This window comes from Neopelma chrysocephalum, unplaced genomic scaffold (genome assembly GCF_003984885.1).
Source record: "Neopelma chrysocephalum unplaced genomic scaffold, ASM398488v2 Primary Assembly neopelma1_26, whole genome shotgun sequence".
Lineage (NCBI taxonomy): Eukaryota > Metazoa > Chordata > Aves > Passeriformes > Pipridae > Neopelma > Neopelma chrysocephalum.
Genome location: NW_020897695.1, coordinates 10,723,814 through 10,739,212, shown reverse-complemented (window position 1 = coordinate 10,739,212; position 15,399 = coordinate 10,723,814). Strand labels below are relative to the sequence as shown.

Below are 15,399 nucleotides of genomic sequence, written 5' to 3'. Positions count from 1 at the left end.
CTGCTGTTTAGGGGTGGCACTGCCGGTGCTGTGGTGGATAAGTGAGTGCAGGCGCTTCTTCCAGCTACTGAAAGCACAGTCTCCTCGGTTCTTCTCGGAAGCCTCGTCGTAACCTAAAAACGTCTCTGCCTCGCTAGTTCTACACTTTCGTTCCTGGCCTGTCCCCCACCCCCGCCAGGCCGTAAAGGCTGATCAGTTTTATGCTGGAGATGTAAGCGCTGGGCATTTTGGAGAACCACAAGTCGGCAATGCTGCTGCTCTTGAGTGTGCAGCTGGAAACAACTCTGTTGTACAATCGGTCATCAAAAAAAAAAAGAAGTCTATGGTGAAATACAAGATGCTCAGCAGTAAGACAGCTTCAGATCATAAGCTGTCAGTGATGTGTTTTTAACCATGTATGAATATTCTTTCCATTAGGGACCAGATTTTATTATTTCAGTACAGCTTCAGGTTGGTGTAACCAAGGGTGTAATGAGGTTGATTCAGTGTCTTGCTCAATATCTATAGACTTACTACTGGTATTTAGTAAATCTTGTGCAACTGTTATGTATTTTTCACCTGTGTAAGTTGTCTCATTTTGTTGGGTTTATGTTTTGCATAGTTATATTAAAGTTCCATATCCCACTGGCTTTACTTCTCACCTGCGAGGAGGGGTTTTTTTTAAGGCTATGTTTATCTTTGTCACATTAATCGTTCCGCAAATTCCATTATCCTGGCAAAGTAATTATTTTCCATTAACTTGCTAAAGGCTTGGTAGCTGGCCTTTGGCTTCATGAGTGCTAGGTGTCTATGAAATGTTTAAAAAGCGTAGTATTATTATTATGGTGGCCTGTGCGTGTAAGTGTGAAGGGGTAGGAAGGGAAGTATCTTTTTTTTTAGCCTGGTTGTTAATGTAGTGTGAGTTAAGTTTATATTTGTAAAGCATATATATGCAAAAGTTACAGTTACCCATAATAACACTGATAAACTCTGTACTTATCAGCAGCAGTGTGTGTGTATGGTCTGATATCCATGCACAGTATTGCTTCAGTACCGTATATTTCTGCATATATCTGAAAGAAATTATTCACTGCTTTACATAATAAAAACATCTCTTTGTGCAAGTAATCACCCTTGTACGCTTTTGAACAGTGTGTGGAAAATCTTTTTCAGTTGCTGCATATGGGTGGTGTTCTTGCTAAGTGCAAAAACGCATTCCTGGCAGTCTTGGTGCACTTGAAGCTTACACATGACAGAGTGTAACCTAGATAGTGTTTTCTGGTGTGCAAAAGCTGTGCCAGAGAGCAACACGGTCACAGATTTGACCCTGTTATAGCTTTGAATCACAACTGCAGGTAAGGTTTCTGCTGTTCAGACAGGTGCCTCTTGGCAGTCCAGCACTAGTTATTGACACTTGTGTCAGATTATATGTGAAGGTGTTGGTGTTCAATCCTATTGTGATCAGGAGGAGTGAGAGCAAACTCAGCAGATACTATTAAAGCGGGATTCTTTATGTATATTTCAGCTGAGATAGGTTTGGCTTTCTGGATATTGCCTGAAGATCATTGCCATGTTAGATTAAACAAAAGTAGTTAGAAAATATCATCTAGTATTTTGGAGCCCTTCATGCTTTTCTTTTTGGACAACGCAAGTAAGCTCTGGCCCATCACTAACTTTCTTATCAACTGATCTAAGCAGTTCAGAGCCCACTGGTGCAACTACTAAGCATGTGGGAAAGCCTAGATATTGAACTGGCTTCTGCGAGAAAGTGACCTTAAGGATGAAACATGGAAAATGCTACAGTTGTTGCCCATAGACAACAGCAAAACACACCAGTCTGAATGGAATTTCTATGGCTTGCAAGTGCTGTTCACTTCCTGCTGCCACTTAACTTTGATAGAGCCCTAGAGGAGGGCTGCGTGTGAACCAGCCTAGGGCAGCTTGCTAATGGTACTCTGCAAAAATGTCAAGATCATTTTTGGATACCCAATGACCTCAGCAAAGCTGCTAAAGGTGTTGCTAAGTTTGAGTGTTGACCAGCAGTTAGCATCTTGCAGACTTGACAATGAGTAGTTAGCTTCGTGTGACTGTGGCACGCTACTCATGACAAAGAACAGTAATGATAGTGAAGAGATCATAAATGCTAACTCTGAATTGCACGTCCATCTGGTCACTGGAAACAGCTGGCGGGCTGGCTCCGCAGGTCAACTTCTTTAGTCCTTTGGAGGCTTAATTTATAAAAGACTGTTTTCATTATGTTTACCTCTTAAAACCAGGCAAAACAGTTGTTCTTGAAGGTACAGAAGCAACATCAGTTATACATTGATTTTGCAGCACTGGTTTGAAAATCCACATTTGTTCTTTGCATTGTATGTAGACAACATGCCTTTATGATAGAGCACCTATTTTGTCAGTCTATACTTGTTGTATGTCACAGACAAATATATCCATCCTTTGAGCAGGTAGCTGTAGGGCATTTTTTCCCCCTCCGAAGAATAGTTGTGTGCTAAACCTTAATGGTAGTTAATTGCTACATATAAATGGAACTTCAATTTACCTTTCTGTGGCTGTGGACGTTTTATGTGACGTAATATGGAGATGGAAGCCGACAGGGAGTATGTGGTACTTGGTTCTGTGATGCCTCTTAGTGAAAATTCATCCTGATAACAAGTACAGGCTATGTCACGATCAGTTTTAAGCTTGGGCAAACTGGGCAGATGAGTAGGGGAGCAAACTGCAAAGCTTGACAGAAACAATGGCCATAAAGCACACAAGGGGCTCGTCGGCCATGGTTCTGTGCTTGCCCTGTGCAGAGCAGCCTCTCTGAGCACTGTCTTTGTGAAGCAGCTCTCTAGTTACTATTTTGCTTTCTACATTCCCAGCCTGCCTGCCATACGACCACCTCCTCTCCTCTTGTGCTGCAGAGAAGACGAGTACTGCCACAAGAATGTTGTGGGTTTTTTCCCTATACCAATAATGAGGACAAAATAAGGTTTTTATCCTCATTTTTGTGGGTGACAAGTGTGGATTCCCCATGTGGTTCTGAGACTGTGTCAGGTCTGGCTATTTATTGCAGCCCTGCCAAACCTTATATGTTTTTCATAAATTTAGTGAGTGGATAGACAGCTTATGCAACTGAAGGTTTTTTTCTTAATAGATTTGTACAGTATAGGAAAAGCCTTAATGTGGGTAGCATACTGTGCTTCTGAGCTGGAGGCCTATGCTCCCTTCTGGAAGTAGACTTGCATCCAGTATTTTTGTGTACGTGCAAATATTTGAAAAAACGAGTTTGAGAAGGTAGGAAACCTCAAATTTATAGACTTTCCACATTTGATAGCTTTATCTGAGTAATACTAAAAATCCCCCAAAATTCTTTGCTTCTGATTTTGAAAAGCTTTTATCATTATTATCAGATTAAATGCAAATAACTTGAGTAGCTAATTTTTTTCCTAACCTTAAATCCACAGCTTTAAAACCAAACTGGTTTCAATGCATACTTGGAAAGTTTTACTTAAAATCTCCTAATTCCATATGATACTTTACAGACAGGCCTAAGATCTTGTCTTACAGAACTTCTAAATATTTTTGTAGTCTTGTAGGTTTTTCCAGATGTGAGAAATTGAACGTGATCTAATTTATAACTTGAAACTTTTTCTTTCCAGCAGAATTTCCCTTCAGCCACTGGGTCTTTTTGTGGATGTAAGGGCTTGCTTTCATGCAACTCAAGGCTGTTGTAGGCCTTCTGTTTATGGAAAGTAATTTTCTAGGCAGCAAACATTAACTTTGTCTCAAATTCTTCTGACTACAGGAAGCCGCACAAGCCTTGATTTATGCTGGGATGGCTGGGTCAAACTTGGAAAATATTCAAGAAAAAATAAATGAGTACTTGGAGAGAGTTCAAGCACTCCATTCAGCAGGTGGGTAAGGAGCTTTCCACTCAATTAATTTAAGCAGAGGTTTAATTAGAAAGTTGTTTGCTGCTGTGAAATACATATCAATGGTGTTTGTTCTATTTTTCATTATTCTAATTTTCTTGTCCTTTGTGAAGAACCACAAATAAGCATACCAGTGCTTTGAATTCTGATACCTCAGAAATTAAGTGGAGACTGAACTACCTAAGGACTTGGGTGTGGGTATTCTTTGCTTTTAAATATTCTGAGGAATCTCGTCTGCAGAGCAAACATGAGAAAGTAATTAAATATAGCAATAAAAATTGATTAGGAACAAATCAAAACACACATCTGAGGATTAGCTGCATGATGGATTTGAAGTGGGTTCTGATATTTATGTGTAATTACTGATGTTGAGAGGGCAAAGGAGCTCTTTGCTCTCATAAGAGTTTCCTTGTTTGATCCGGTTTCAGTGTTTCTGCTTAGACCAAATCCTTAAATTTTTGCACACATGCAATTCTCAATTAGAATCATAGAATCACTTGGCCAAAAAGGGACTTTGGAAGGCCTGTGTCCAGCTGAAAGCAGGGTAGACATTGATTTTTGGACCAAGTTGCTTAGGTTCAGTCAGGTCCTAAAAACACCTAAGGACAGAAATTTCCTGGTGCCTCTGAGCCCCTGTTCCAGGGTGCAATTGTATTTCTAGTGATTATTTTTTTATATATATATCTAGTTGTATTCTCCCCTGTTTCAGTCCACAGCCACTGACTCTCATTCCCTTTCTTCACACTGCAGTGAAGAAAATGGATTCAGGCTCTTTCTTGACAACCTCGCAAGTAATGGCAGGTTGCTATTAGGTCCCCCCAAAGCCATCTCTCCTCCTGGCTGGACAAGCTGTGGTTCCTCAGCTTCTCTAAAGGCGAAGTCCTCCAGCCTCAAACTCACTGGGGACCCAAGGTGGGATGCAGCATTCCAGACAGTCTGCTGAGTGCTGAGTAGAGTGTGCCAATCGTTTCCCCACCCCCAAATCTCCTGGCTGTGCTCCTGATGATGCAGCCTGGGTTGCTGTTAGCCTTCATGGGCCTATACTCTGTGGGGTGTTAGTCAGTCCCAAGCACAGGGCATAGCACTTGTCCTGGTTGAATTTCCTGATGTTCCTGGCAGCCGGTTACTTTAGCTTGTCTGTGTCCATTTGAACACCGTGTGCTTGAATGAATTGGTTTGGTGGGGTCTGCAACCCTGATGAAGGTGCACTCTGCCTTTTCCTTCAGGTCATTAATAAAGGTATTAAATGAAGTGGACACCTAAGGAACTTGTATGTTTTCTTAGGTGATGTGTTTTCACAAATGATGCAATATTTGACATAATTAAACATACTTGTTCTCAGTGTAGTATGAAAGAGACTTTATTTACATTATTTGACATCTGAAATATCCTGTGAGCATATCTCTGCTTCAGGGAGGAGGTGATGATGTTTTCTTGTCCTTGCCTAGATGTTTTTAGCAAAGTCTAGAAAGATTTAGTTTCCAGACAAGAAATAGTTATTACCCATCTGATTAGGGTTGCTAGTGTTTCCATGTTAAGGATGTTTTTACATGTCTGCTGCTGAAGAAAGCTAAATACTTTCTTTTTTGTTTAGTTCAGTCACAGAAAACAGACCCTCTGAAGTCAAAACAACAGTTGGACTTGGAGCGTGCTCACTTCCTAGTTACACAGGCTTTTGATGAAGATGATAAAGGCAATGCAGAAGAAGCTATAGAGTTGTACACAGAAGCCGTGGAACTCTGTTTGAAAACAGTATGTTAAGCTACAGGTTAACTTGGTGGAATTATGTGATGGTAAGAAATTCTTCCACTTACACAAGTGACTGACTCTTAAAGGCTGGCTTGAAAATGGAGTACCTGTATTTCTAAAAACTACTTTTTAATCTTTTTTTTCCCCACTGTTTTTTTTTTAGTGTTTCTTCCAGCCTGTGTTGTGTTGCTATACAACGCTGTAAATTTATGGGGTCTTGTGATTTATGTGTGGGTTTTTTTTCTGAACTGGATCATACGAAAAACTAGAAATATTCTGGAACATTTTTCATGTTAATTTTTGCCCTGGAGCAAATACAGTGCTCAACCAAATTAAAAACTGTTAAAACTGAAGATGACTTGCTAATGTGTCAGCTGTATTACTTTCTGACTACATTAAAGGAAGTAATTTAAGTGAAATTTTTGTGTGTGACACTTTCTGAAGATGTAATAGTCTACTGATGCCAAAACTAGTAAAAATAGTCCTTGATTGCTCAACATTAAAGCTGTTATGAGTGAATTCAATTCACACTGAAATGAATGAGGACAAATTGGCCATTATGTAAATGATGAAGAATATAATTACAGGTACTACTTTTTTCCCCTAAGTCCAGTTGCCTTAACTAACTCATTATAAGAAGAGCTCACCATCATAATGTAACTCCACCAAGTCTGTTTTTCTTTTTCCCTTGTTTTCCCTTTTTATAATGTAAAAATATGTGTGGGTTGTTGAGAGTGCTATGTTACTGTTGCTACATGCTAGAGTAAGTTCTTTTCTCTGAATTCTGTAAACAGGTTATACATAGGCTAAAAAACCCTGGTGATGCAGTGTAACTAGATCAAGAGTTAGTAGAACTGCTCTAGTTTTTCCACTTGAGCTGTTGGAGCAGAACACTTTCAGTCTATTGCATAACATCTGCTGCGGCAGCGTACTGTTTTTCCTCTGCTGTGTTCCTCCTTCTGTTGTGTCAGTGCATGAAAATATTACTGAAGTTAGTCTGAAAGTACATATTTTGTACATATATTTTTCATGTCTGAAAGAACATATTTTTATTAATAACTGCAAATATCGAGCATTTCATGAGGTACAAGATACTGCTGAAGTTTCTTTTAATCTTGACTAGCATATTATTTTGTTGACATGATGATAAGCTTTGTCCCTTGGGGTGACCCAAAAGTACCTTCTTCTTCCCAGGATGAAAGAAGATTGAAGGAACTCTGCTATCTTGAAGCTTTACTTCTATTTTTCTCCTTAGAATATGCAGGTGGAGAAATTTGTTCCTTCCTTACCCTTAAAGTACTCAGAGAGCAGCCATTCCTCCTCTTCTGTGGCTGATTCCTAATTGACTGTGCTGGTGTTCCATCTCCATTGCTTACCTTCATACATCTTTCAGAATCTTTTCCAACCAGGAACTCCAGAGTGTAATTTATTTGCAAATGAAGTTAGTAGCTTGTAGAGGGTGTTTCTCGTTTTGTTTCCTGCGGTGAAAGTAGCTTGCTTTTTGTATCCTCAGTTGACCTGGCTGACCTAGCTGGTCAAGCTACAAAGCTAGAACCTGAAACCTGTCACACTTCTGGGTGTCATGGAAGAAGCCATACCTCATGTTGTGCCTCTTGCAGATTGTTTAGCAGCAGAAGCCATGCTTCACCTGTAAGGAAAAGGAAAGTGTCAACTGTTATAGCTGACCTCCCAACTGGGAACAGAAGTTAGCACTCTTGATACCTGTTTCGTTGCCCTGTCATTGTTTATTTTATGCCTTTGATTACAAGTTAAAAATGTTGTTCTTGCACGTCTGTCTTGTTAGTTTGTATTTTATGAAAGTAAACATTCAAAAATGTATTTTTTTTCCTAAGTTACCCTGATTATTATTGACTCATTTGGGGAAAAGAATGAGAACACATCCAAGCTCAGTAGCATCTGTTACATTTGGTTATGTCTTCTTTCTGCCCATAGTGTTTTAATACAGTTAATTCTTCTGGCAAATTTTTTTTCTGTATGTTGTGTTTCCCCTGCTGAAGAATTTTAAACATCACTTCCATTCTATGAACTTTTCACTAGAACAGCAAAATGATATTTACATACTTCATATGCTTTTTATGATGAGATTTAAAAAAAAGAACAGCAAAAACCCTACAAGGCTCACATATTTGCTCATTTAAAAAAGAGAATTGGAAAAAATAGCTATTTACTCTTCAGTGTAATCTAGAATTATGACAAACTGAGCTTTTAAAACATGGTGGGTTTCTTTGAATGTGTAGCTTTTTTTTCTTGCTTTTATTTTGTACTTTAGGCTACTGAAACTTCAGAAGCAGGCCTCCAGTCCAAACTGAAACAGCTGGCTCGACAAGCACTGGATAGGTGAGTACTACTAATGTTAGTAAACATACTTGCTGTCAGGTCTAAGTGCACCCTCTGAGTTGGATTCTCAGTCTTGCATGTCTGTATGGTTTCTGGGTAGACCAAGCTCCTGTAGACTTCTCCTTGGAGCTAGCTGCCAGCTGCTACACTGCTGAATGTAGCAGCTGTTGTGCCAACCCTCTGGGAATCTTGGGACATGCAGAATTAGGAAAGGACTGTGTATATGCTCGAACAAATGCACTACTTCAGTCTTCAGAGATATATATCAGAGCTTCTATAAAAATGCTGAATTGAAGCCAACATGAAGTTAAGGTGTCACTGTCCCTTCATAAGGAAGATGGCTTGGAAACTGGGAAACACTTATCTTGACAATAGCAATCTAGTTGCATGGTATATGTGTAATAAAGTGTCTGTCTGAAACAATTTGCACAAGTATAAGTTCAATATACCTCTTCTAAAATCAGCTCTTTGATGGTGAATCATGGCCTATGTCAGGCAGAGTTTCAGTATAAGCTGTTTTTTAGCACTGCTCTGTGTTCAGAAAGAAACCAGTATTTTGCATGTGTGTGACCATCAACCAGCTTAATGCAGCAACAACAAAATATGGCTTCTGAATACATAGTCTTCAAGCGGTTGAAATGCTGGGTTGTGAGAATGCCTGTGGATTTTTACTGCTATTGTAGCTACTAGACAAAATAAATCTGGAAGGTATGAGAGGGCGCAAATCAGTTTTCTCTCTCTGTGTTTCAGTGATCTTGTTCTGAGATTCCAGATAATGAGCACTTACACAAATTCTCCTATTAGCATAATTTAGAGGTAATAAAAATCTAATGAGTTCTACCAAAAGTAGTTTATGTGAGTTGGAAATGCTATCTTTTAATTGATTCAAGAACAGGAAAGTAAAGTACCAGCATCAGAAATAGATTTTGGGTTTTTTTTAGGGAAAGTGGTGTTGGTCAAATTGGGCATTTGTTCTTTCCATGTAATGTATGTGGGAACATGAACCAAGAAAATGAGTAATTGAACCGTATCTATGTTTTTATCATTGTTGTAAATAAAATGCATTTTTATTTGCTTTAGAGCAGAGGCACTGAAGGAATCTATGTCAAAGTCATCTCAGAAAGAAAAGTCAACTGCAGCTAAACCAAATCAGCCAGTGAGAACGTTCTTTCCATTGGGACCTGATTTTTCTTTAAATGACAAACCACAGACAATCAGAGCAGTACAAGCTAGTGAACCTCAAGGTCAGAGATACACTGCAGAGGAGATTGAAGTGCTCAGGTAAGTTGAAGATTTTCCAAAATAAGTTCATGAGAGATCTGGCTTTGAGAAGCCAAAGTACAGAGATGTTTTCACAGATTAAGCAACTGCACTGGAAATTGAGGTTGCATAATATTCTGTAGGACTGTGACTTCTGTTGCATCCAGTTCCTTTTGCTTAGATTTTTATCATAGGTGGAATAACCTACAAATAATTCATAAAACCTTTAGCCTAAATTTTGAATTTTTAAAACTATCAAATATATCAATTTGAAGTGGCAGTTATCTAGTTTTCAGAAGCACTGTTTTTTTAGTTTTTAAAAACTGATTTTGTTGTTATTACCTTTTGGAACTTAGTCTTTGAAAGATGATAGGTTTGTAACTATATTTTTTTGTTATGACTTCCAGGAAGACTTCAAAAATTAATGGCATTGAATACGTACCTTTCATGAGTGTTGATCTGAGGGAACGTTTTGCCTTCCCTATGCCTTTTTCGTAAGTATGGATCAATTTCTGAACTTCACTTTTATTTTTATTTTCAAAACTTCCCCCATATTTGGTATTTCTGTGTTTTCTTTGTAGGAGATTAAAATTGGTAAAGTAGGGTTTTAAGCATAATTCAGGCAGAGATAGTTAAATACTACCACTTCCTTCTTCCATTCTGAACTTAAGGCTTCATTGTAGGCTGATCTTGCTGTGTAGTGCTTTTGCAGTTGTGCCTTCAGGCCTATAAGGACAACATTATATTTGGCTTTTTGGAATATTGGGCTGGGCTGGCAACTTGGTTCCATTATCTGATTCTGCTCCACACAGGGTTTAGCTCCCTCTGCATCAGTTACCTGTAAACTGAGGGTGGTAGCTGTTTCCTCTGTAAAGGACTATTCTGAGGAAGAGTGATATGTAACTGCTACACCTTCATTCATAAGCAATAATAATATGTGAAGATTGCATAGCCATAATAGACAAAGACACTTGGGGTTGGTTTTCCGTTTTGGTTCGGTTTTTTCCCAATTTTTTGCTAAAGGCTTATCAATCAAACAAGCCTCAATTTTCAAAACTAAAGAAAGTTTTTATTATTAGGTTCATCATATTCAAATAAAGTGAAGAATTTGAGTTTCTACTGGTGTACGTGGCTTTTTGGAATTCCCTTCAGTTCAATCTCTTATGAAGGAAACTCATGGGTTTTATTTCATATTTTTAATTTTTTTTTCCTCTAAAAATCACACATTTGGAAGTGATGTTCTTTGAAATTGTTTTACAGCTTTTTAATTGTTCTATACATATTTTGCACCATCTATTGGACATACATAGGATTGGACAAACCATGAAAAGCTTTTCTAAACTGCTATTGATTTATTTCTACTTTTTTTTCCTCTTTTAAATCTAGTGATAAATGCGGGAAGTTACCGTTATCCCCCAAACAGAAAGCAATGTTTGCCAAGTGGGTGCGACCAGATGACATAACAAATAACCCTACCATGATCTACACTGTATCAAGTTTCAGCATAAAGCAGGTAAATTGTTCCTAAAGAGAAATATGTGCTGCTCCCAGGGAACCTTCTTGTTCAAAAAGGAATCCCCGAATGTGAGAGTTCATTCCTTGGCCCTCATGAGATTAAATAAATAAATAGTATCATTTCAGATTCCATAAGTTTTCTGTCCACAAGAATAAACAGGTGTTAGCAGTGACAGTGAAAATTAGAATTTTAATTCCAGCTGAAAATCCTGTTTTCCAGAAATAGTGGTAAGGGTAGTATGAAAAAGGCAAGGTGTACTCTGCAGCAAGTTGCTCACTTCATTTACTGCATGGGAAAAATAATGAGCAAGATCTTTAAATTTTTATTTGATGGGAAGCAGAGTGGCCCATTGAGAACAGGGACATATCCTAGTGTCCCAAGATGGTCCAAACTATTCTGGAATCTGTAATAGGTTATGCCCTTGGATATGGTATTTGGGAGGAAGGAATAAGTGTAAATGCATGCTGAGGTATCTGTGCTTGCCTCTGATTGTCATTAGTAATTCTAACTTTGGTTTGCTTTGTAGGGGACTCGTGTTGAACAAGCATATGCTTCCTGCCTTTTTAGTGGTGGCTTTGTTTCTCTTGGTTTAAATCTTTCCTTTTTGAAGGCAATTACTAACTGATGGTTTTCTTTCCCTCCATACACTGCACTCATCTTTCAGTATTTGAGTTATTAGTAAATGTCCTCACTGGTTTTCTTTTCTTTGTAGACAATAGTGTCAGATTGCTCTTTCGTGGCATCACTAGCTATCAGTGCAGCATATGAAAGAAGATATAACAAAAAATTGATCACGAGGTAAGTAGCTGTTGCTTTCTGAGGTCTTTCCAGACTTAATACTGCCAAGCTTTTGCAAGATGTTCCATGACACTTGTGCACAGTAAAAACTAGCATTTATTTCACCTTCATCTCCCTTGGACTCGTGGTTTCAGCACTTCTAAGAGGAGAACCAACTATATATAGATACGTATACAGACACCGGCATTTAACTTAGATCTGCTTCAAGGAGTAATGAATAGTTTGGAAGGGGTTTTTATTTGTTTGGAATTTTTTTAATAGAAATTTTACTTACAATGCTTTATAGTTTCATTGCAACTCATTGTAGAATTAATGTTAACAAAACTGTCTCAGTTCCCCTCGTTGGGCATCCCACAATAAATTTGCCATAGGTTTTGTGGACTTCGATGGGAGCCCCTTGCCAGACCAGTGTGTGAATGTTTTTCGATTGCTTTGTTTAACCTATTCTCATTAGAACTGAACTTGTGTTCTTTTCAAGAGCGGTGAGTTCTGCGCTGCCTTCTCCTTCAAATGTTTAACTTATAAATACAGTACTTCCCTGAATGACATTAGAGATATGTAAATACCATTTGTTTAATAGTAAGATAATTTTCTTTGCCTTGCTTCTGTTTGAGAAACATTTAGGTTACTTATGTTCTTTTTGCTACTATATTAAGCAGAAAGCTGCAGGAAAAGCAAGGCCTGAAAAATAAAACCTATTTCCACATGATTATTTTTTACTTTAAATTTGAGTTGCTCTTTCATTAAAAATTCCATATTGATGTTAAGTGTAAATTCCAGAAACAAACTGTGTTAATCCCACTCTTATTGTTATCAGCCAAGTAATTTGTCACAATTTCCTCTTTTTTCTCTTTTTTTTAACAGTATAATTTACCCTCAGAATAAGAAAGGGGAACCAGAGTATAATCCATGTGGTAAATACATGGTGAAGCTTCATATCAATGGTGTACCTAGAAAGGTAAATGGTTTTGGGGAGACTTAGTGTATTACTGTTTAAGTCATGTATTTTAAAGGCTTGGTCTGCTTCACTGTGAGGTGCTTGCATAGCAAAAAAATCCTTATATCACTTAAAAGAATTATGAAAACCAAACAGGAGCAAAACTACATATCCCATATTTATGAATTGGGTGTGCACTTTTCCACCCCATCTTAGAAAGGAAGTTACAGAATTTAAAAGTACAGAGGGGGACATGCAGGAAGAGTATAGATATGGAATGACCATAGAGGAGTAACTTGACTGCAGATTTTTAGTAAGGAGAGGAGATGCCTGAACACAGAACTTTTTAAACTGACAAAAAAACTTAATTTTCTTTTCAGCACAATAAATAAGGACATAAAATAATGTATTTCTTCATATAATACTTAATAGTAGCGCTGATTATTGCAAATCATATTGTCTGATGAATGTTTAGGGGAGTTCAGAAGTAGAGTGAGAATATTCATGGGGGTGGGGGAGTAAGGCGAAATTCGTCAAAGGCTCTTAATTGCTAAGATATAACCTCTGGGTCAGGAAGTCTTCAAGCTGCAAAATTCTGGAATCTGAATGTTTCAGGAAAGTATTGTTTGTGTGTTTGCCTTGCTCTTATTACCCCCTCCAAAATATCTCTTAATGGCTTCCTTTTGTTATGATGAATGGCCATTTTTTCTTCTTTGAAAAGGATTATTCATTTTTGCACAGATAGGATTTGACCAGAAAATGTGCTGTGTTGGTAGCCTGTATGTAATGGACTAATGCCAACAGAAAACTGAAAATCTATTCAGGGAAACTGTCTCAGACCACTACAAGTATGCAGGAACAGTCTGTGATAATGAGGAATATATGCTACCCAATTTAAGGAAGAAATGTTAATACTGTCACAGCTGCTGCGATGAGTTGTTTTCCCTCTTCAGAGGGAAGAAACTTAAATCGGGAAGTAGAGGCTATGAAAGTGATATAACACAGTTTGTTTCCTTATAGACAAATAAATATTTATTTTTCTGCTGGCTACCAAGCACAGTCCATGCTCTGATTCCTAATTAGTTGAGGAATGTTGTTTGGCTTTTCTTTACTTTTTTTATGCTTGTTATTACACCGAACCTTTCTGCACGTACCTTTTGCAATAGATATGAAACACTTTATAAGACTGTACTGTCGTCATTCCTACTTTACATAGGGGGCAGAGAGGCAGCCGATCACTGGACACCCAGTTGGGCCAGTGCAAGTCAGAGATGGCAACAGAATTTCTTTTTCACTTGGGCCAACCACTGCAGAATTGATAGAGGTGTTCACATGTGAAAATAATGGTCAGGTCTGGTTGTATCTGAGAAGCTGTGTATTAATGAGGGGTTTGGTTTATTTCCTAAGCACTTTCAAATTATTTTATTAGGTTTATGATGATTTTTCATTCATTTCAAACAGGTAATCATAGATGACCAGTTACCTGTTGATCATAGTGGGGAACTTCTCTGCTCTTATTCTAATAATAAGAATGAATTATGGGTATCACTAATAGAAAAGGCTTACATGAAGGTCATGGGAGGATATGATTTTCCTGGATCAAATTCTGTAAGTATGAGATTATTTCGTAGAGGAAGAAATTCCACTTAGATAATATTGGGTCAAATAATTTCCTTCCAGTGTAATCAAAGTGAATTGCTTGGAGAAACAAGTATTGGGTTTGACATTTTCTTTTTTTTTTGTTGTTTCTTTCTTTCAAATATTCTTAGCTGTACTTAAGGAAATTATTCTGTCAAAGTAGAATGAGCAAGATATCTTGATGGTCAGATTTAGTCTTAGTTCTCAGACTGCACTATTGGCACTTGTGGGTGGGAAGTACATGTGTTTTATAGAGAGCCTAGATGAAAGTGTTGGGTGAAGTCATAAAATTTCTTTGTCCATATCAATACTGTTGATTTTGGTTTCTAACTCAAAAGGGCAGTTCTCCCTCATTAGGTAATGGAGTCAGCTAGGAAAGGAACGGGCTAGTCATTCAGTACGTGTATATGGAGGGAGCAAGTACTTTGATCTGTGCAAGTTTATTTATCAGATTGTTCCACTCACCTACATAAATATGTATCAGGTTCCTATAATGTGGTTACTAAAGAAACAGTCATTGATTGTACTGCAGCTAAACTGGCATGCAAATTATTCTTTGAAAGAGGGACGGTTTACTGAAATGAGTATCCCGTATAATCTTAATTTGTTACTTAGGAAACCTTTCTGATTTCACTTTAAAATTCTTTAAAATTTTAATAGTATATTTTTTCATTTCATGGTGCTGTTCACATTCTAGTTAATCACATTCTTGGAGGGTATACTAGGTAATCATCACCCCTTGAAAAATTATTATGGAACAAATGTTGCTTTGTGTAAGGGTAAATGTAGCACACACTTATATCTGTGCATATGTCAGTGTCAGGCTGCTTTGTTTTGAAGGACAGAAACTGGTGAGAATAGATGTGTTTTATTCTCATTGTTGTTCTCTAACTTGCTATGTGGAAAAATAGCTTGACTTGTGACATTTAATCTCCACCCTTCCCACCCTCTCTGGTTTCCACTGTATTCTAGCTTCCTTGTGTAATCAGGGTTACTTACTGGCTGTCTTGTACTTGTAATTCCTCAAGTTCCCACCCAGCAGTGCTGGTAATTGACACTTCAAGCATTTAGAGTGTCCGCTTTTGCTTTGAGGAGTAAAAAGCAGAAGAAAAGGAATAAGCAATGTTTCAAGGAGTTGGAAGATTAAAGCATCTTTTTATGGAAATACATGTCAGTGTCAGTTTTACCAAAAAGAATAAAAAAACCAAACCTTGAGCCTTAGAAGTAAA

At 37.8% G+C, this 15,399-nt stretch overlaps 1 protein-coding gene across 5 annotated transcripts in view; it reads left to right on the top strand.

The window, feature by feature from the left end:
* The window catches only part of CAPN7 (calpain 7), a 31,885-nt gene that overhangs the window by 601 nt on the left and 15,885 nt on the right, over positions 1 to 15,399 (top strand). For 3 of the 5 annotated variants that reach the window (XR_003533014.1, XM_027675511.1, XM_027675510.1), the window contains exons 2-10: positions 3,788 to 3,896; positions 5,509 to 5,666; positions 7,954 to 8,021; positions 9,102 to 9,302; positions 9,689 to 9,775; positions 10,668 to 10,794; positions 11,510 to 11,595; positions 12,460 to 12,553; positions 13,994 to 14,140. Coding sequence is in view for 4 of the 5 variants with exons in the window: in XM_027675511.1 (XP_027531312.1) it covers positions 3,788 to 3,896; positions 5,509 to 5,666; positions 7,954 to 8,021; positions 9,102 to 9,302; positions 9,689 to 9,775; positions 10,668 to 10,794; positions 11,510 to 11,595; positions 12,460 to 12,553; positions 13,994 to 14,140 (1,077 nt within the window). In the remaining variant the exon portion in view is untranslated. Of the gene's footprint in view, positions 1 to 3,256; positions 3,277 to 3,787; positions 3,897 to 5,508; positions 5,708 to 7,953; positions 8,022 to 9,101; positions 9,303 to 9,688; positions 9,776 to 10,667; positions 10,795 to 11,509; positions 11,596 to 12,459; positions 12,554 to 13,993; positions 14,141 to 15,399 lie in introns of those variants that run through there. The other 2 variants (XM_027675512.1, XM_027675513.1) reach the window with 2 other exon arrangements.